Here is a 20,457-nt window from a genome sequence, read left to right as displayed (position 1 = left end):
AGTAGGGGGCGTGCAGGAGACAGCCAGTCCATGATTCTCTCTCCTCATTGATGTCTCTCTCTCTCTCTCTCCCTCTCTCTCTGCCTTCCTCTCTGAAATCAATAAAAATATATTTTTTAAAAATTGTTGCACACCTCCTGTCCTCTGATGGCTGAAGCGAGTTCTGGGGTCCCGTCAGGGTCAGTGAGAGGTGCTGATCTCGCACACACTCGAGGCTGGGTTGGAAACATATTTTTTATTGATTTTTAGAGAAAGAGGGAGAGGGATAGAGATAAAGAAACATCAATGAAAGAGAAACATCATTGATCAGCTGCCTCCTGCATGCCCCCTACTGAGGATTGAGCCTGCAACTCGGGCATGTGCCCTGACCAGGAATCGAATCAGTGACCTCTTGGTTCCTGGTGAACCCCCACTCTGGGCTGTGGTCTTGACCCCCCACGGGGCGTAAGGAGGAGGTCGTGTCTGTCCTTGAAACAAATGAGGCATCTCACCTCCAATCCTTCCTGACCACCCTGCTCTACCCCCACTTCCCACCCCCTCCCTGGGCCCGGCCTCCCTCTGGTCCCCAGACAGCAAGACCCCCCATTGTCTGGTCCTCTGAGCTCAGGGGGTCCTGCCTGATGGGCCCACCTGGGCATGCGGGGGTGGGCAGGAAGCCGGCGCAGGGACAGTGGGCATGTGGGTCCGCCTGGGGTAGCGGGTCTGAGCCAATGCGGCCTCACCCAGGCACGGGGTGTGTGGAGCTGAGTATGGGGTTCAGAGCCACTCCCATGGGATCCTCCCCCACAGGGGCCTGGCTCCCCCATGGCTTTGACAGCAAACACCCCCTCCTCTGTCCTCAGCGGTTTCCACGTAAGTGCCAGGCGCAAGCACCGCCGGCTCCACGCGCGGTGGGGACAGTTCTGGCCCAAGAAGGTGGCCGTGCCGGCCAGGACCAGCCGCCCGGGGAGCGAAGGGGCCGCTCCACTCTCTGGTCCAGAGCGGGCTGCTGGGCGGGGGGAGCCTGAGCCGAGGCCCTGGCTCCACGTGTAGTGTGGGAAACAGCAGGGGATTTCATGACCTCCTCCCCGACGCCGTCCTGACACGTGGGAAACACGGGCTTGCTTCGTGAATGTGCGGGCATCGTAGATTGTAGGCTGTATGCAATAATGTGATAGCTTCGTTCTCAGAGGTTTTCTGGGTATAAAACTGCGAGAATCAGGCCGACATCTTTTAAGAACCGCAGTCCTGTCCCTTGAGCCAAGGGCATGAAGAGACTTTTAAGCTTTAGTCACGTCTGTCACCGAGACACCGCTGAAACCCGGGCTGAGGATGTGAGCGCCCGACGTCCCCAGAGCCTGATGTCTGAAGTCCCGACTTTCAAAGGGGAGCAGAATGTTTGGCTTTACCCGCGGGCCGTGCCGGGGCATCTGCCACATGGTGCGCCCCGACCCCGGGCCAGCGTGTCACTTTCTCACGCTGCTTGTTGTCTTTAAAAAGCTTGGATGCGAAGGAGCTGGCGTTTTAAGTGGTGCCAGGTGACCCTGGTGTCAACCCTCTCAGCATGACATGAGCATCGTGTCTGGTGTCTGCAGGCTGCCCAGCCCCCCCCCCCCCTTTCGGGGCCTCCCTCAGCATCAGGCCCTCCCCAGGCTGTGCAGCAGCTCCTGCAGCCGAGGGCAGCCGTTGGCCGGGATGCAGGGCCCTGGACTCGGACAAGACCCCCTTTTCTCCAGTTCTCAGGGGACTTTCCTTGGATGGGAGCCCAGCCGAGCGGCTGCACCCAGCGATTGGGGCGGTCAGCCCGGCGGGAACTTGGCTGCTCGAGGCCCGAGACCCTCAGGGACAAGCCAGGCCTCTCCTCACTGGCCTCACCCGCCTGGAGGTGAGCGCACCCGAGTGAGCGCGGCCTTTCCCGGGGCCTGGCACGGGCGAGCCCCAAACGGGCATGGCGGTCCCTAGAGCCCCGTTTACAAAGATGGGGCCGAGCCCCACGGGGACCCCAGGCAGTGCTGTGGGCCGTGGCCGCGCGGTTTCCTGGGAGAATCAGTCACAGAGAGAGGTAAGCGGAAAGTCCACGTCCCCATGACAGCATGGTGGTCGGGGCCTCCCGTCTGTCCCAGCCGGACACAGCCCTGCGCCCCGGAAACCCAGGCACCTCACTCAGACCCACTCGGCACGCGTGCACACATGCGCACATCCCAGTGAACACACGCCACGCCACAGCCTCGCACCTGCTCACACACTCATGGCCCGGCCCCAGGGCCTGGCTGGTCACAGAGGGGCCGGGGTGGGGGGGGGCTCCCAGGGGAGGGGGCTCGGACACCCACAGGGACACAGAGAGCCCCGGCCCCAGCCTCACCCCCCAGCCGGTCCCTGTGGGGAGAGGACCTGGGATCCCGGCATCCACATCCCGACTTCCCAGCTCAGGAGGCAGCGCTGGGAGCGGCCCAGCCCGCGGTGCTGGGCGGCTTTGGGCTCCTGGACCCGGGTCACCGCTTGGGGCAGGGCAGTGCCCGGGTCCAGGGTCCTCGCCGCCCGGAACGACCACCAGGGGGCGCTGCTGGCACACGGTGTCCGCGGCCTGAGCGCTGCCCCCGCTTCTCGCGCCCCCGCCCGGAGGGAGCCGCTAACCCCGCACCGCGGCTGCCGGCTCCTCCCAGAGGCCGCCGAGCCTCCTTCCTTCCTTCCGACGCCCAGAGGCAGCTTCCCCCGTCCGTCTGGGCGCCGGTCAAACCGAGGGGGAGACGGCCGCGGCGGTTAGACTGCTCGGCCCGAGCGGGGAAGGGACGTTCACTTGGCGAGTCCCCCAGAGGCCTCGCCACAGGCACACGTCCTGGGTCAGGGCGGCGCCCGCCCACGTGATGGCCTTTCGCATAAGCAAGGACACCCCACTGTGCCCCCAGAACTCCCCTGTGGAAGCCCGAACCCCGTGTGATGGCATCAGGAGGAGGGTTTCAGGAGCTCATTAAAGCTAATGAGGTCATAGGATGAGCCCTAATCGGGTAGGACTGTGGCCTTACCGGAAGGGGGAGGGAGGTGGTTCCGGTCCAAGATGGCGGCTCAAGGTGGCCTCCCGGGGAGAGTCCTGACGGCGGTCCAAGATGGCGGCTCAAGGTGGCCTCCCGGGGAGAGCCGTGAACTCAGCTTCCCAGGGAAACACTGAAGCTACAGTCACACAAGGAACAACTTCCTCTGAGAAACCCCGAACCCCGGCATCTCGCCCCTTTACAAAGAGGGAGCCCTCGTCCGTGAGCCGAGGCGCCCCCCGGCTCAGCCGCGGGCGCACAGGCCCCAAGCCGGGCCCCTGTACCTTCTGCTCCGTTTTGCTGTGAACCCACAACTCCTTTAACAGTAAATCTTCAAAAAAATGTCCTTTTAAATGAGTCTTTTAACGTGGAAAGGAGAACCAAAGAGTGGGGAAATATCTGGCAATGGCCCGTCTCTGAAATGCATGGAGTCTGCTCTTGGCAGGGAGAGGGGACCCGCCTTAAGCCGCAGAGGATGAGGCCCTGACGGGTCAGGGGGCCCAGGGGGCCGCTCCGGGCGAAGACCACAGAGGGACGGCGCGCAACGTGGGACCCGCGGGTTAAAGACCGCCTAGAGCGGTCCCAACCCAGAGGGACAAGTACCAAGATGGCGCCGGCACCAGGGCGAGGGCGCCTGGCACGTGGCGACCAGCGAGGGAGGTGGTGACTCAGCAGTTTCAGGGTGTGGAGGGCGGAGCCTCACAGGCGTATGCAGATCAGCCCAGGGCATCATGGGAAACAAGCCTTTATATTCCCAGGCGGCGGTTGTCCCTCCTTTCCCTGGGACGCCCGGAGGAGGGAGGCGCCCGCTGGGTGAGCGGGTCCCGGGAACATGGTGGGCAGAGGGGGAGTTAAGGGGCCCAAACTGTCCAGCGCGGCCTGGGCATCAGCTCAGGGGCTGGGTTCTGTGAGGTTCTGTCCGGTTCCATCTTGATTCCTAAGGTTCTGTCTGGTTCCATTAGGTCCTGTCTGGGTCCATCAGGTGCCATCCGGTGCCATCCGGTTCTGGCCGGTGCCATCATGTTCCCTTAGGTTTCATCTGGCTCCGGCAGGTGAGGCTGGTTGGGTGTGGGGGTCCTGGGCGGGTGGGGGAGGGGCCACGCTCCCACGTGACTCCCGCCTGAGCCGCTGAACTGAGCAGAGCCTCCTGTTTAGGCTCCTCCCCCACCCCCTGCGGGTCCCTCCCGACCCGCCCGCCTGCCTGTAGGGGGCGCCTGACCTCCTGGGCTTCTTCTTTACAGCTCTCCAGAGACCAGAGCAATTGCATCAGCTAAAGAAATTTCCAGAAGTTCACCCTTCCCCACTTCTGCAGGTCCCTGTGGATTTGGGACCCAGTTCGTCCCTCCCACCCCAAATCCCTGCACCCTGACCCTCCCCCCTGCCCCCTACAGTCCCCGCAAGTGCTGTCCTTGCTGTCCACCCCCAGGAGCAGGCAGCGCCGCCATGTTCAGCCCGAGCAGCGAGCGGCCTGGCAGGGAGGGCGTGTCCCAACTCCACGCGTTCTGGTTGTATCAGCTCCAACATGGGAACCAGCTAAGGATCTGCTTCCCTTGCTTTAAGCTCCTCTTCCTGAGCTTTAAGGAGTCCTTGGAGTCGGGAGACTGGGAAGAGGAGGACTCGGACCCTGAGCCGGTGCAGCACCCCTGGGCGGGGCCAGAGGAGGGGCCGTCCCTGGGGATGGGGCCCAGCGGGTGGCAGGGCGTAGGTCAGCCCGAACCGGGTGAGCTTGGGGACTGGGGCTCGGACACCCTGGCGTCAGACCCTGATGAGTCTGAAGAGCCGGGCCTGATGCCCACCGAGGTGACCCCTCAAAACGCGGCACCCCTGGGCCTGGGTCCCGAGCATGCTTACTGGACCCAGGGTCTTCCCTGGAGATTTTGGGGGGGTCCTACCTGCTCCCACTGGCCGAGACCCTATGTCTTACCGCATAATTTTCTCAAAGAGGCCCTGCCCCCAGGGGAGCCCATGCTGTTGGAGCTGGTGGCCATCTGGGAGGTGGACCTTGCTCAGGCCGATAGCTGGCTGCTGAACCTGCAGGCCATGGCCATGGTGGACGGCCCCGCCGGCACCTACCTCCGGCACATGTCCCCGCGGTGGATCCGGAGGACCCCGGGGCAGCGCTGGGGCGTGCTGCTGGAGCCTGACGTGTGGGTGCTGCAGCTCCAGAGCGCGGCCCCGGGGCAGGACCTGAGCCCGTGGCGGCTGAGCCTCCTGGAGATCTCCCCGGCAGGCTACGGGGCCCAGCTGGTCCCTGCGGGCACGGCCCTGCTCCTGAGGGGGTTCAGCGTCCTCTCTTACGCTCCCTGGCACAACACAGAGGCAGAGGAGGGCGACGCGGCGCCTGGGCCAGAGGCCTCGCCCCAAGGGCAGGGTCCTGGCATCGCGGGGACAGGCAGCTGGGGGTCCCGGGAGAGCCTGGGCCCTGGGGGAGCTCCCCTGTTTCCAGCGCCTCAGCCCGAGGCCCAAGTGACCACCAGGCTGCCCCAGGCCACCAGCGACTGGGAAGGACAGGCGGCTGCCCCTCCCCAGCCAGGGGAGCTGTTGGCCAGGGCTCAGGGCTGCGGCCTGTGGTGGGAGAACGGGGCGTGGCCCAGGTACTGACCGGGAAGCAGCACCAAGGTCCTACTGGGGGAGGGGTAGCTTTTCCGCCGATGCTCGTGCAGTTAGAACGTGGCTGTGGGCAGGTGTTCTTGTGGCTCAGGGACGAGACCCCTGCCCCCTGCCCTGCCCTGGCCACGGGAGAGCTGTCGTGGGGAGGTGACCCGGTTGGGTCAAATGTTGGCTGTTTTATGCAGTTTGACCATTTGTTTCTTTGTACGTTGTTTCTCGTTAAATAAAACCAGCGTTTTGCATCAAAGCCTTGAGTCGTCCTCAGGTAGTCCCAGTTGACTGGCCTGTGGTCTCAGGTCTGGGTAGAGCCCCCGTTGCCGGTTTAAATCCCCTGGGAGGCGGGGAGGCGAGGGCTCTGGTCCGCTTTTTGGTTCGCGGTGGGAGTTGTTTCACGGGTGTTTATCACGTCGCGTGTAAACAACAAATACAGCCTCACAGGAGGGCTGTGCTGAACAATCATGGAAGTGCTCCTGACGTGACACAAACCACAGGCTGAGCCACGTGTAAAGGTGCTCACCCTGCTCATGAGACAGAGGCTTGGGCGCCAGCGACCCGGCTCCGCAGGCTCCGGGAGAAGGCAGCCCTGCAGGTCTGGTTACCAGGTGCTGTGGGCGGGAAGAAGCTCTTGATTGGCAGCTTCTGCTGGTCAGTGACCCATCTGGAGGCTCCCACAGTCCTGCAGTTCAGGGAGCGCTGGCCCCTTCCAGTGAAGGAAGCAGGTCTTGGGCCCCCTGCCCGGCTCTTACTGCTGCGTGAGGGTTAACAGACCAGCAGGTCCTCTTACTGACTGGCGAGGCCGTCTTGGTCTCCGGGTCCTACCTCGTGAAGGCTGCCAATGCTCACTGCACGGGACCAGGCAGGAGAGCGGAGCTGGTCGAAACTTGATCATCAAACCCTCGCAGCTCTGTGCGCACTTAGAACCTGCAGCGTGCCCGGCTCCTCCCGAACGGGCCACCTAGCCTCCGTTCCCTCCTCTCCCACCTCCAGGTCACACGTGAGGTTTCCTAGGTCCCAGCCAGCCCCTTTCTGCAGGTCACCCAGCCTGAGGGGCCCCAGGACCCTGGAGCGGGGCCCACGGGGTCCTCTAGGTGCCCACGGGGCCGGTTCTGGGAGAAGACAGTGTTGTGTGCACTTGAAACACTCTTGCTCTGCATTTCAGCTTCCGGGGAGGAGGGGGAGAGCGCTTCAGGGCGTGAGGCGCTCAGCTCGCTCAGCTCTCCGCGGTTCCTGATGGCTCCAGCCCCACAGGCCTGCCCTTGCCTCCTGGGCCAGTGCCACAGGGAGAAGGCCGTGGGGCCTGAGGCTCTGCAGGGCGCCAGGACCAGGAGGCCGGGAACCACGCTTTCCTAGAGGGTGGGGAGCCCCTCCCCCCCTGCTCTTGGTGGATGCTGTCCTTGGCCCGTGGTCATCTGTGGGTTCTGATGGGGCGCTGTGGGCTCATGTGGGGCTGGGCCCCTCAGCCACCTCGGCAGCTGACCTGCGCCAGGTTCCTGGAGGCTTCTGAGTGACCTGGGTGTCACCTGGTTCACCGGTGTCAGGACCCGAGGCCGCGGTGAGGCCGGTCGGCCTGAATCCCCAGCCCGGCGAGACCCGTCTGAGTGCACCTGTGCAGGAGCTTCGGAGGGTGACGCCCGGCCGTCTCTCAGTGAGGTGTCGGGGTGGTGCCCGGAGGTCCCAGGGCGGCTGAATGTCGTGCGTAAAAGAACCAGGCAGTTATGAAAACAGCAGCACAGTCACCGTGGCCCCTGTCCACCCAGGGGGTGAATAAACACTGGTCTGTCCACAAAGGGACTCGGGTTCCGCCTTGAAAAGAAGGCGCTCCACCGGCTGCACGCGGCTGAGCCAGAGGCAGTGCCAAGTGACGGAGCCGGGCAGGGAGGTTCAGATCATCAGAACCCACCACGCGAGGTCCCGGAGGGTCAGATTCACTGGACAGCCAGGAGGCGCGTCCCCAGGGGCCGGGGCGGGGCGGCGAGCTGGTGTTTAAAGGGTCAGAATTTCTTTTTGGATGAGAAGCTTTTGGAAATGGATCGTGGTGATGGTTGCACAACATTGTGAATGTTGTTAAGGCCTCTGGGCAGAGGCCCAGCCTGGGTCTCAACCCTCTCCAGGTCCAGGGGTGTTGGGGTGGGGTGCAGAGACACCCCGGGGAGAGGGAGCGGGTCTGGAGGTGACTGCACCCCTCCAGCTGCCTGGGGTCCCACCAGGTGACAGCGGCTCAGACCCTCGCTGGGGCCGCGCCCTGCTGCCCTCGGCCACCTCGCCTTCCTGGCACCGCCCAGCGCCCCCACGTGTCCCACTGCGGTGCGTCCCCCACCTCCTCCTGCCCCTTCCCGCTTCTCCACCGCCCGCAGCACCGCCTCCCTTCGGTCCTGGGCTCTCTTCCCCAGGCGCCCCCGCCCCTCTCCTGGCCCCCCGCCCGGTTATTAATGTCCATTCACATCCGGCGCTGGCACAGGCAGAGGTGCAGTCCCAGCGGCCCGGCTGGCGGGAGCCCGCGGCGATCAGGAAGGGCACGCAGCTCCGCTGTCTAGGCAGGACCGCAGCCGGACTCCCCTTAGTCACGAGTCTGGGACCCCCACAACCCCTGCGTGGCTGCAGGAGCTGACAGAGGTGAGCATGCGGGGCATCCGGTGCGGGGCGGGGTGTGGGGTGCAGGGCGATGGAGGACGTGGAGCCGCAAGTGTGCCGTGGGCTTAGCGGGGCTGCGAGTTGCTCCTGGGGCTCCGAAGCCCGGTCCCCCGCAGCTGCCTGGAGACATGAGGTGCCTCCCGGGTGCTGGAACCCCGCCCACCCCCCTCCTGTGCAGCTCGGCAGCCCGTGGGGAGGCTCCGGGACTCAGCAGGTCGGAGGGGTCCCCTGCCGGCTGCGCTGGGTCACGGGCAGCTTCCTGCACCCCAGGCCCAAGTCCCCGCACCGGGGGCCCAGGTGCTGCCTGGTTGGGTGGGATGCCCGAGGGGGTCCTGGCCGGCCTGGACGCAGGGGGGAAAGCCTGGAGCCAGTGTTACCGTGCGGATGTGGGCCATCCCAGGGCCTTGCTCCGTTGAGAGCTCCCACATCGAAGCCTTTTTTTTCTTATGGAAAGAATCCTCAGACATCGGAGGTGTGCAACTCCCTGAGCTTTTAAAAATTAAATTTAATACAGGGCATTGATTTTTAAAATATATATATTTTTTCTTCAGGAATGTCAGGCTACAAACCATTCTTCGTGCCCGCTGTGAGCACTGAGCCGGGAAATAGCCACTTCCTCTGCGCCCTGGCGGCACAGGGGCGCACGGCAGCCGCGTCTGTGGTGCCGGCAGGTCCAGCACCCGCAGGGCAGCAAAGTATATTTTTATTGATTTCAGAGGGAGAGAGAGAGAAACATCAGTGATGAGAGAGAATCACTGATCCGCTGCCTCCTGCACGCCCCACACTGGGGATCGAGCCCGCAACCTGGGGCTGTGCCTGCCGTGACCTCCTGGTTCAACCGCTGACCCACGCTGGCCGGGCTGATCTGCACCTTTAATGGGTACCTTTTCCTGCAGGGAAAGCTTGTCGCCCACGGATGACCTCTCTGCAGGGATGGCCCTGAGCCCTGAGCCCACGAGCAGGTTCCCCATCCTGGCTGCGAGGGGCGGTCCCACGGCCGAGCCACCCGGCAGCCTCAACGCGTCCCTGAACGGCTCGTGGGCCAGCCCCGCGGGGCCCAGCTCCCTGGAGGACCAGGTGGCCTCGGGCGCCCTCGGGGTGGTGCTCCTGGCCATGGGCGCGGTGGGCGTGGCGGGCAACGTGTACATCCTGGTGGTCCTGGGCCGCTTCCCGCGCGCCTCGGCCTCCCTGCGCGCGTACGTGGTCAGCCTGGCGCTGGCCGACCTGCTCTACCTGCTCAGCGTCCCCTTCGTCGTGGCCACCTACGTCTCCCGGGAGTGGCACTTCGGGGACGCGGGCTGCCGCGTGCTGCTCAGCCTGGACCTGCTGACCATGCACGCCAGCAGCTTCACGCTGGTCCTCCTGAGCGGCGAGCGCTGCGCCGCGGTGCTGCGGCCGCTGGACGCGGCGCGGCGGCCCGGGCGCTACCGCAAGGCCCTGGCGCTGGGCGCGTGGCTGCTGGCGCTGCTGCTGGCGCTGCCCATGGTCCTGGCCGTGCGGCTGGAGCCCAGGGGCGGCAAGGGCGTCTGCCTGCCGGCCTGGGGCCCGCGCACGCACCGCGCCTACCTGACGCTGCTCTTCGGCACCAGCATGGTGGGCCCCGGCCTGGCCATCGGGCTGCTCTACGCGCGCCTGGCCCGGGCCTACCGGCGGGCGCAGCGGGCCCCCTTCCCGCGGACGCGGCGGCTGCCCGCCCCCCGGGTGCTGCGCCTCGTCCTGGGCATCGTGCTGCTCTTCTGGGCCTGCTTCCTGCCCTTCTGGGTGTGGCAGCTGCTGGCGCAGTACCGCGGGGCCCCGCCGCTCCCGGCCCGCGGCGCGCGCCTCCTCAACTACCTGACCACCTGCCTCACCTACGGCAACAGCTGCCTCAACCCGTTCCTCTACACGCTGCTCACCAGGAACTACCGGGACTTCCGCCGGCGCCGCCCGGGCCCCCCACCGCCTCCCGGGAGGCCCCTGGGGGGTCTGCACCTGAGCTCCAGGTGGGGGTGGGGCGGCCATAGCCCCTCGCAGCCCCCACCCCTGCCGACAGCCCCTTCCTCTGCCCCTGATGGTCCAGGCCCCGCCCTCCCGCGGGCACAAGCGCCTTTAGAATAAAGAGCAGCTGGTCCCTGTGCACTGGGTTAGTGACGGGCCTGTGACAGCGACGCTCAGCCACGTCCGCAAGGCTGGGCTGCGGGCCTTGCCCGGGTGGTGCCAGCACAGTGCCCGCCGCGGGCTGGGGGAGGGGAGCATCGGCTGCACCCCACCTTCCTCTGGGGAGGGGTCCCTGAAGAGCGGCCACCCCAGCTCTGTCCCGGGACCTGGGGCTGTTCCCCCTGAGGACGTCTATGGGAGGGCAGCCAGCAGGGCCCCAAGAGCGAGTCCGGTCACTCTGGCCCGCCGTGGTTCTTGGACCATCGAACCCTTTGGCCAGGCCCCGCCCCTGAAGGCACTGACCAGGGCCCCCTCCTTCCCGGGCAGAGGGGCCGGTGGAGGGTGTGGGGACAGAGGTCGGCGGGGGGGGGGGGACGCTCCGTCGGCGTCAGCCCTGACTCCAGGGCAGTTGGTCAGCAGCGGGGACGGGAGGGCTGCCTGCCGTCTGGCCGAGGGAGCCGGGTGATGGGTGAGTTTTCTCGGCACTTAAAGGTCACCCACCAACACCCAGACCTGCAGATGAAGAAGCAAAACCCCAGAGCCAGGCTCAGCCTCGGCCGCGGGCGCCCAGTGCTCATGGAGCCCCTGACCGCCAGCCCAGGCCCTGCCTGCTGCCCACCGCAGGGGCGCTCGGGCTGTGTGTGCCGTCTTAGACGTTTCCGGGACAGTCTCCAATGTTTATTTCCCCCCGGGGCGTGTTGACCCACCCGCCTGCACGGCCCATCGTGGAGGGAGGGTGTCTGTCTGTCCCTGCCGGAGTGCAGGTCACCCAGAGAAGCAGTGAGGCCGCGGTCAGGAGCAGGGGCCGGCGTGACGTCCTCTGAGGCTGTGGTCACCCTCGCGGGCGGCTGGGCTCGGGGAGACCATCGGGCTCAGGACGAGGCACCTTCCACCAGGGAGCGTGTGGCATCGTGTACGTGTGAGTCGTCAAGTCCGTAAACGAGGGCAGAGAACAGACAGTGGCTATCTTTCTAATAGGGCCTGGGAAGGCTGGGAAAGCGAGACCCAGAACCCAGACCCTCAAGGAAAAGATCAATACGTTCGATTACCCAAGTCACTAAAAATTCCAACGCAGAACAAGACACTGGGAGGCAGACAGGACGGCCCCCTGGCCCCCCAGCACGGCATGGGCGTTGCATCAAAGGCAGGTCGGGGTCTGACGCGGGGCCAGCGCCCCCACGGGGCCAGCGCCCGACGTGGGACAGGTCTGAGGGGGGTGCTGGTCTCAGCGTCAGTTCAGGAGTCAGAGGCCCCGTGACCTGTGACCTGCTCGGTGGATTATGACGTGGCCACCAGGCGGAGGGCTGTGCTCTGAGAGTTACAGAGGCGTCACCGGAGAACTGGCCGTGGGGTAGACTAAGGATATTGGCAAACGGCAGGCGGAGGGTCTGCCACCTGCGACCTCCAGGTGGACACGAGCCAATCAGGAGCGAGGCCGCGAGGCCCTGGGAGCCCTTGGAGCCCAGACGCTGACCACTCAGACGAGTGTATCGCGAATGCTCTCTGGTCCACGGTTCCCGTGAGGCTGGGCTAGTGGGGGCGGCTTCGCGGGGCGGGGCTGGAGCTCCACTGGACCGGAGGCCTGGACGGGACTGGCGGGGACTGGGTGCTCAGCGGCATCAGGAGAGGGGCCGGGTGCCAGGCCTGGAGCACTCCCCACCCACCCCCAGTCCGTGTCCCCGTCCTCAGCCCTCCCAATGGTGCTGGGGCCTGTGAGCAGGACAGTGCAGGGCCTGCACCTGGCGGGAGGACGAATAAAAGGATGAATGTGCAAACGGAGTCCCTCACCCCGGGACCCACCCACTGCCTTGCCTTCCCAGCAGGGGAGGGGAAGGGGGAGGGAGAGGAGGGAGGGGGGAAGAGCCAGCCAGAAGCAGGAATTCACAGCCCAGCCAGAGGGGTGGCTCCCTGGCGGTGGCAGCAGGCAGGCGCCAGGACCGCAGTCTGGTGGCGGTGATGGGTTTACCAGGTGCAGGCACATTCCTGCCCCAAAGGCAGTCGGTCTCTGGGTCTGGCAGCTGATCACTGACAGGCGGGGTGTGTGTGTGTGTGTGGATCGGCCACGGCCCAGCCCAGCGCCTGGGTCCCACCGCCCCTTCAGGGGCCCAGCGGGAGCCCCAGTTGCTGCTTGGAGCAGACACCCAAGCTCAGAGGCTGGGCTCCTGCACCCTGCACCCATCAGTCATTCATCCACAAAGACACACACTCCACGTTCCCTTCCCTCCTCCTCTCCGGGACTCACTCCGGGAGTTGCACCTACAACCGGTGGACATGGTTGTTTACCTGCCTGGGAGCTCTGCTCCGGGCTGACCTCACCTCACGGGGCCCTTGGGGGGGGGGGGGGGGAGGCCGCAGCTGGCACAGGTGATCAGTGACAGTGACACTGGGCAGAGATGGGCTGCCCGGGCACCCCGCTGGTGTGCAGAGACCTGGCCTCCTCACACCCGTCACGCCCAGTTCTGACCTGGCTCACCTGCAGGGCCACCCTCGGTGCAGGGTGCTGGGTCCTCTCTCCCTGGACGCTCAGGAGCCCAGCCTGGCTGTCAGGCCTGCAGGAGAAGGGGGGAGCCCATCCCGTGGTGGGGAGACAGGTGGCCAGAGTCTAGCCGGGGACCCCTACACCCACGAACCATCCCCCCTGGAATCAGGGACCCAGGGCCATGCACAGGGCAGCGGTTTCCACTGAATTCCAGACGGATGACGCTGCGCAGGACGCCCGGTGGCCGGCCCCCAGCCAGCAGCTCCGGGAGCCGCCTTCCCAGGCCGCCTAGGCCCAGCCGCGGGGGTGGGGCCGGTTCTCCTGGGAGAGGCAGCCCCAGAGTGCCCGGGGTGACCCTAAGGCCACCTTTCCCACTGACAGCTGGAGACCACCGGTGGGTGGGGTGGTGAGCGCTCAGCTCGGGGACCCCGTCCAGCCCCTCCCCCTCACTGCACTCCCGACACATGCATCCCCTGGTCCCCAAGGTGCCCCCTCGGAGGGCTCGCCCCTGGTCTCCATCACTAAGTTCTCGCATTCCTGCTCCAGAGCCGAGGCCGGGTTTCAGACTCGAGGGGCCGCCCAGGCCGCAGGGCGCCGCAGGACGGTCAGGCTGGGAGCACCCCAGCTCAGTGGGCAGGCGGCCCTGTGCCCCGTGGCGCAGGCACCTGAGTGTGATCGAAAGTCCAGAGCCTGTGTCTCACCCCAAAGCTATGTGTCCGCGTGGAACACGGAGGAACACGGAGGCGCCGGGCGTGGCCCCGTGCCAGGAGGCTCCCAGGCCGTCAGGACCGGGCCTGGGCCTGAGGGGGGGTTTCGGGGGTGGGAGGGGGCACCTCGGTTTCTGCCCTGGGCCTCCCAACACTCCATCCTCACCTCACGGCCATGTCCTCACCCCACAAGTCCTGACAGCCCCCCGCAGCCCCCCAGGTAATGGCGGTCTCTGCTGTGTGCGGTGGGCAGCGGGGGCAGTGTTGAGGGTTGGGGACCCAGGGGGGCGGCATATGCGAACAGGGGGCCCACTTTTTCCTGGGGAGGAAGCCACGGTCTCGGAGCCCACCCTGCCGTGCAGGGCCCCTTCCTGGGGGAAAATGGGGGCCACACAGAGGGGTGGGCCCTACACCTTCTTTTCTGGAAACTCAAGATCAAGGTGAGAAGCGCAGGGTTGGTCTGGAAGCCCTGAGCGGGGGCTGGACCAGCGAAGGGCCTGGGGTCCGAGGGTTCGTTTCCCCGCTCGGCCTCCAGCTGCTCTTTCTGTTGCAGCGTCTCACCGCTGTCCCCGGCTGTTCCTTCGGTTCCGGGAGAGGCCCGCCCGGCGTGGACGCCCGCCCGGGGCTATGGGGCTGGGTTCTGGGAGAGGCGTCCTCACGGGACTGCCCGGCTGGTGTCTCAGGTCCTGGGCCCCAGCCTGCCCCCGGCCCTGCTCCCTGGGACCTTCCCGAGGGAGCTGTGGCCCCACAGGGCATCGTCCCGGGCGACGGGACTCCGACCTGGGCGCGGGGAGCCGTCCTGAGGGGGCGGACACAGGCCCGGGAGAAGGCTGGCTCCCTTCACCTACTCGCCGGGGAAACAACCGAGACGTTAGCCAGTCACATGCAGCTGATGGTAAGGCACCTGTTCCAGGGAGGGCGAGAGGGGAGGGCGAGAGGGGAGGCGGACTCGGCCGAGGACGCCGTGGGGCTGCGCTACGTGAAGGCTGGGTCAGCGATGCTGTGGTCGGGGTTGCAGGTGAAGGCGATGGTGACGGCGTAGCGGGTGCCCCAGCGCACCCTCTCCACACGGTGCAGGTTCTCAGACCCCGAGGTGAAGAAGGACACGCGGCCTGGGGAGGAGGAGAGAGACGTGACCCGGCCACGTGTGGCCCCTGCAACCTGCAGCCTACCAAACCGGCACCAGGAAGCCCACAGCAACCCGGGACTGCCTGCCCAGGGGACTCCCTGCCCACGGACTGCCGATGTGGGAGCAGGGCGAGAGGAAGGGAACCCGCAGTGTCTGGGGGAACGGTGGGCGGGCCCTCGGGGCAGGGCGAGGCACCGCAGGCCTGTGGTCTGGGCACCAGGACATGTTGTGGCAGGTATGTGTGTGCCCTGGGGCCACGCTGGGGGTCTGTGATACACTGTGACTTACAGTGGGGCCTTCACGTGACAGAAGTTCTACTCAAGCATTTATTGGGCTAAAACGCCCTCCGGGAGCCCCAGGGGGCACCGCACGCTCCCCCAGGACCTGGCTTTCCTTCCCACAGGCCCCAGAGGGAGGGGATGAGCCGTGTGCTTAAGGCAAGGTGGATGACAGCGCCGTGCCCCACTGTGGGGGCAGCAGGGCCCCGAGCTCAGTCTCCCTGACATTGTGATCTGCTGGGGAGGGTCCCTCTGGGGAGGGCCGGGGCAGGGCACAAGGCAGGTGCCCAGTGCAGGTGCAGGGGGGCCGGGCGCATGGGGCCGGGCAGGCGTGGGAGCCTCTTGGCCGGGACAGCAGAGCCCGAGGACAGGGTGCCTTACCCTCTGACAGATGGGTCCCCCGGGCTCTCAGCCCAGCGGGCACAGATCCAGGCAGAGCTGGGCACACAGCAGGCGCTCCATAAACGCAGCACCTGCCCCCGAAACCCCCCACCCAGGGCCGCCTGCACGTCCCACCTGCTCTGGGCTCCACCGTCCTGTTGGCGCCCTCCTCCATGAACACGAACCGGCCCCCGCCGAAGTCGTCCAGGTAGTCGGAGAGGTACAGCAGCGAGGTGTAGTCGAAGGAGCCGTAGGTCACCTGCGGGCGGAGGGGAGCGGCACCGCTGAGCCGAGCGCGGGCGCCAGGCACCAGCACTCCCGCCGCCTCCGCCTCGGGGCGCTTTCCTTGCACCCGAGTCTGGCCCTGCCTGGGGTCCCGCACAGTCAAGGCCCGGCCCGTGCTCCTGGGGAGTAGCAGGTGCGGGACCCACAGCCAACGCGTGACGCGCAGGGCGAGGGCGGCAAAAAGAGCTCCTGCGCTTTCCTCGGGGGAGGGGCAACCCCAGCTTTTTAAAGACCTTGGAGGCCCGGCCGGCATGGCTCTGGGGCTGAGCATCGACCTATGAACCAGGAGGTCACGGTTTGATTCCCGGTCAAGGCACAGGCCTGGGTTGCGGGCTCCATCCCCAGTGCAGGAGGCAGCTAATCCATGATTCTCTCTCATCATTGGTGTTTCTCTCTCTCCCTCTCCCTGCCTCTCTGAAACCAATTTTAAAAATACATAAAAACACACACAAAAGCAACAAGAACATGGTAACATGCATCCCACAGAGAACACGCTGGGACGCCTGGGCAGAGCGGAGCTGGGGTGGCCTTGGACAAGCGTGTGGTGCGTGCCCCCCGCCAGCCACACGGAGGCCCACCTTGTCCACGTGTGCGTGCCAGTACTCGTCATGGGCCGTCCGGGCCTCCGTGCTGTTGATGCGGGAGAAGAAGGTGGGCTTCGTCAGGTACAGCGAGGACGCGCTGATGCCGAAGGCCTGGGCGATGGCGAGCTGGACCTTCTGCCGCACGTCCCTGTGGGAGGACACGGTCAGTGGAGCCGGTGGCCTCGGAGGGGAGGATTCCCACGGTGCCCCGTGCCCATGCGCACGACACCCCACACACGTGTCACAGGGCATCGTGTGCGAGACCAGGGCCCTGAGGACGAGCCCTCGGAGGAGCGACATGGCACCGGCCGGCCAGGCAGTGCCAGGGGACAGACGGGCAGCGGCAGGGGGTAAGCGGCCCTGCCCACGCCCACAGGTTCCCGAGCAGCGTGGAGGCCTGGACTGTGGGTGAGCCATGCACGGCCAGGGGCTGGGGTCCAGGCCGCACGCCTGCAGCCCCGTGCCAGGCCCTAAAATGACATCCCGAGTGGGACGGCTTGAGCAGGACAGTGCGCCCATCGCTCTGACATTTCCAAGCCACGGGCTGGCCCGCCACGTGTGCCACCAGCTAAGGACACTCCCACCCGGCAGGGCCCTGACTGCACAGGGACCCCCTCACGCTCGTCTCAGCGAGAGCACGGATCTAGCCTGGCGGCGTGGCTCCGTGGGTGAGTGGCGACCCAGGAACCAGGGCACAGGCCCAGGTCACGGGCTCGACCCGTGTGGGGTGTGCAGGAGGCAGCCAATCGATGTCTCCCTCTGACATCAATGTTCTCTCTCCAGCTCTTGCAGGACCGACCAGGGAGGGGCTTGTGGGGCGTGACGAGCGCCGAGGGCCTGCCAGGCTTGGTGACCCGCCCCGCACTGGTCGCGGCTTCCTGGCCGGGGCCCTAACGGGTCATTGGTGGTCGAGACCATCTGGCAGGACCCACAGAGGCGGTGCGGCCCTGTGCCACGTACCAACCGACACGCCAGCTAGCTCAGCTCCAGGGCCAGGCCAGGGTGCTGGGCAGGAGGCGGCCCTGCCTTGCTCCGCCCTCCCCCTCGCAGCCCGGCCGCTCCCGCCCACACCGCCTGGCCCCTCCTCACCGGTACACCCGGAAGTCCTCTTGGGAGAAGATGTTCTCTACGTTGTCCCCGAAGTACCTGAGGGAGTGAGGAGTGTTCACTCCCGTCAGGGTCCGTCTTCCCGCGGGAAGCCCGCGGCCCCTGGGAGCTGCCGTCCTGCAGGTGGGTCTGTTTCTACAGCGATGCCCGCAGAACGCAGGGCAGGGAGGGGCCAGCACTGCCGAGCCACGAGGGTGCCGGTCCCGGGGCTGCGGGAGTCTGGGCTTCTCCTGGCCCCGGGAGCGGCCAGAATCCCTCAGGCCCCACGGAGGCTCACAGGGCTCACGGGGAGCCGGCCTCACCTCTCCCACTCTCCCGCGGCCCCGGGCCCGAGCCCTGAGCAGGTCCCTGCTCCCCGAGAAGCCCCGATGCTAGACGGGCCCCTGAAGCTTGAGACCAAGGATGCTGCCCTCGGAGAAGGGCCACGCCTTCCGGTCCTTGCGGCCCGCGTCCCTGCGGCAAATGTCACGGTTTACCCAGGACCCGAAGCCGCTGCTGCGAGCCTCGCTGGTGTCCCCCCAAGGAGTGCTCAGACCCCGGGTGCAGGACGCCCGAGGGGGCCGCCGCCCGCGGACGCTCACCTGTACAGGTTCACAAAGTGCTTCCCCACCGACAGGGCACCCGAGTGCAAGTCCAAGATGGACGCCTGCAGGAGACGGCAGAGCGGAGCGTGAGGGCGGCAGCCACGGAGCCTCGCCAGCCGCCCCCACGACACGTGGCTGAGACCCGTCCTAGCGCAACCAGGGCGGGAGACAGTTAGACCCAAGTGTGTGCCGCACGGTCCCGTTCGCTGCAGCCCAATCAGACTCGGGTCCAATTCTGGAAACAGCCACAGACGGCGCCCGACGCACCGGGGCGCCCCCCCCCCCCCCCCCCCCCCCGCCAGAGCTTTGTTCATGTAAAGCCGACCCACAGCGATCGGCTTCGGTTTAAAGTACAGTTGCAGGAGTTTTGGCATCCGGATGCCCCCACGCAACCACCATCTCCACCAAGACCTTAAACGCACCCTGTCCTTCGGGCCCTGTTTCCTGTCCACCTGCAGGGAGTGCGTCTGTGCGGACAACGCTCATTCTCTTAGACAAATGCCAAGGAGCGAAGGGCTGGGCCAGTACTGTTTTTGTTTTAATCCTCACAGAGGACATTCCCCCCATGGATTCGTCTTAGAGAGAGAAGGGAAGGGAGGGAGGGAGGAACATCGAGTGAACGAGACACACCGATTAGCTGTCTCCTGCACATGCCTTGACCAGGACCGGGGATTGAACCTGCAACCCAGGTATGTGCTTTTGACCGGGAATTGAACCTGAGATCCTTCGGTGAACAGGCCGACGCACTAACCACTTAGCAAAACTGGCCAGGGCTGGGTCATAACTTATTTTTTTTTTAAATATTTTTTATTGATTTCAGAGAGGAAGGGAGAGGTAGAGAGAAACATCAATGATGAGAGAGAATCATGGATCGGCTGCCTCCTGCACGCCCCTCACTGGGGATCGAGCCCACAACCCGGGCCTGTGCCCTGACCGGGAATCGAAACATGACCTCCTGGTTCATATCAACGCTCAACCCCTGAGCCTGGATTGTGGGCTCGATCCCCAGTAGGGGGCATGCAAGAAGCAGCCGATCCATGTTTCTCTCTCATCGATGTTTCTGTCTCTCTCTGTCCCTCTCCCTTCCTCTCTCTGACATAAATAACGACATACATTGAAAAAAGGAGTAAAGAGAAAACTGAAGCCGGAGTCGCATACAACTCACCCCTCCATCGGATCCTCCCAGGGAGAGCCCCTTCTCCGCTATGCTGTGGGAGAGATCATTGTAAGTCACACCTATTCACAGTCTCACCTGCCATATATCTAGGCAAGTGCCCACCCATGGTCAATGCCACGCTGACAGACTGTTTAATGTCTAGGACATAAGCAGGTGGTTAGACCACAGGACGCAGCTTCCAAAGCTAAGTGAGTGAATGGCTGTTTTATCTTCTGTTGACAACACAGAACACAGCTCAGGAACAAGTGGGCGCCATGGCAGTCTGCCGTGCGGAGTGGCTGAACCACGCCCAGGCGGTCCCCGTCCTGTCTCCACAGGCTGGGGCAGCCTCTGGAACCTCCCGGCCGGGGAGTGGAGGCCCCGTGGTGGGCCCGCTGCCCGACAGGACCATGCGGCCACGAAGGGGCAAGAGCTTCCAGGAAACTGCGGGGAAGGCCAACCCGAAGCCAGAGCCCTCGCCGAAGAGCCCACGGTGTCGTCTGGACCGGGAACGGGAGCACCTCCCGTCGGGACTCGCTCGGCGTCTGGCTGGCGATGCCAACAATGTCGACCGCAGCCCACGGGGCCAGACTCCGTCCCACTCACCGCTCGCTTCCAAAGACATTCTGTGCCTGAACAGCTTGTCGTAAAGTCTACGCTTTAAGATCCTGTTTTTAAAATTTCAACCAGGAAAACCCACCTACTTCTGAGTAAGACTTCCTGCCCCGTGAGTCCCTGCTAGTGGCCGGAGGGCTAATCCCCACCCAGTTTGGGAGGACATGGAACCAGCACCTGGTGACCACCTGCTGTGGGCGAACACCCAGCCTCTACACAGGCACCCGCTGGGGCCCCGGAGCTGCTGGGGCGGCGCCCCCACCCGACCACCCGAACGGGTCAGAACCGCTTTCCCGGGAGGAAGCCCGCTTCAGAGGGCAGCAGCCTTTTCTGGAATCAGACACGCCTACCCCTGTCTCGGGAGCACTCAGAAACTTTAATGAATTCTCTAAGTCATCTTGTGAGTAGGAGTTCTCTGCTCCCCTCCTCCGCCTCCGCGCCCCCCAGCCCCAGATTCCCGCTGGCTCGGGACAGAAGCTCGGGGATGCGCCCCACCTGCGGACCCGCCGGGCCTCATCCCTGGTGATGACAGCGTCGGTGATGCCCCGGCCACACTTGATAGGGGAGCAGCCTGGAGAGAGAGGAGCCGGGTGAGAGGTCACCGATACAATAAAGCCTGAAGACAAAGCCTGTGGGAGCCCTCCCGGGGACAATGGGAGGCGGCCCCCAGCGTGACGAGCCCCTCCTCGCTTCTCTCACCTGGGAGAGGAGAGGGCTGGCGAAGGGCTGTCCAGAGGCTTTAAAATGCACGCCCGCTGTTTTTTCAT

The 20,457-nt window shown here is 65.4% G+C and overlaps 3 protein-coding genes across 4 annotated transcripts in view; 2 read left to right on the top strand and 1 right to left on the bottom strand.

Moving 5' to 3' along the window:
- OGFOD3 (2-oxoglutarate and iron dependent oxygenase domain containing 3) overlaps window positions 1-20,457 on the bottom strand; it is a gene marked incomplete at its 5' end in the record, with an annotated part of 80,339 nt that overhangs the window by 57,391 nt on the left and 2,491 nt on the right. Inside the window, 8 exons of one of the 2 annotated variants that reach the window (XM_079797585.1) lie at window positions 11,221-11,348; window positions 11,435-14,683; window positions 15,495-15,618; window positions 16,223-16,376; window positions 17,318-17,374; window positions 17,917-17,981; window positions 19,085-19,127; window positions 20,186-20,261. In XM_079797585.1, coding sequence (XP_079653711.1) covers window positions 14,547-14,683; window positions 15,495-15,618; window positions 16,223-16,376; window positions 17,318-17,374; window positions 17,917-17,981; window positions 19,085-19,127; window positions 20,186-20,261 — 656 coding nt within the window. In that variant the 3' untranslated portion in view covers window positions 11,221-11,348; window positions 11,435-14,546. Of the gene's footprint in view, window positions 1-11,220; window positions 11,349-11,434; window positions 14,684-15,494; window positions 15,619-16,222; window positions 16,377-17,317; window positions 17,375-17,916; window positions 17,982-19,084; window positions 19,128-20,185; window positions 20,262-20,457 lie in introns of those variants that run through there. The other variant, XM_079797586.1, reaches the window with a different exon arrangement.
- TEX19 (testis expressed 19) lies at window positions 4,452-5,609 on the top strand (the record flags this gene model as incomplete). Its single annotated transcript, XM_079798604.1, has 1 exon — window positions 4,452-5,609. The coding sequence occupies one exon, from the start codon at window positions 4,452-4,454 to the stop codon at window positions 5,607-5,609; it is 1,158 nt and encodes a 385-aa protein (XP_079654730.1).
- Window positions 8,945-10,870, top strand: UTS2R (urotensin 2 receptor). The gene has a single exon (XM_079797598.1). The coding sequence runs from the start codon at window positions 9,126-9,128 to the stop codon at window positions 10,344-10,346; it is 1,221 nt and encodes a 406-aa protein (XP_079653724.1). The 5' UTR covers window positions 8,945-9,125; the 3' UTR covers window positions 10,347-10,870.

This window comes from Cnephaeus nilssonii (assembly GCF_951640355.1).
Source record: "Cnephaeus nilssonii genome assembly, chromosome: 19".
Classification (NCBI taxonomy): Eukaryota; Metazoa; Chordata; class Mammalia; order Chiroptera; family Vespertilionidae; genus Cnephaeus; species Cnephaeus nilssonii.
This window is presented reverse-complemented; position numbering and strand designations above follow the sequence as displayed.

Excerpts from the sequence above, each read along its gene's own strand:
- UTS2R (XM_079797598.1), top strand. The coding sequence starts at position 9,126 with ATGGGTACCTTTTCCTGCAGGGAAAGCTTGTCGCCCACGGATGACCTC.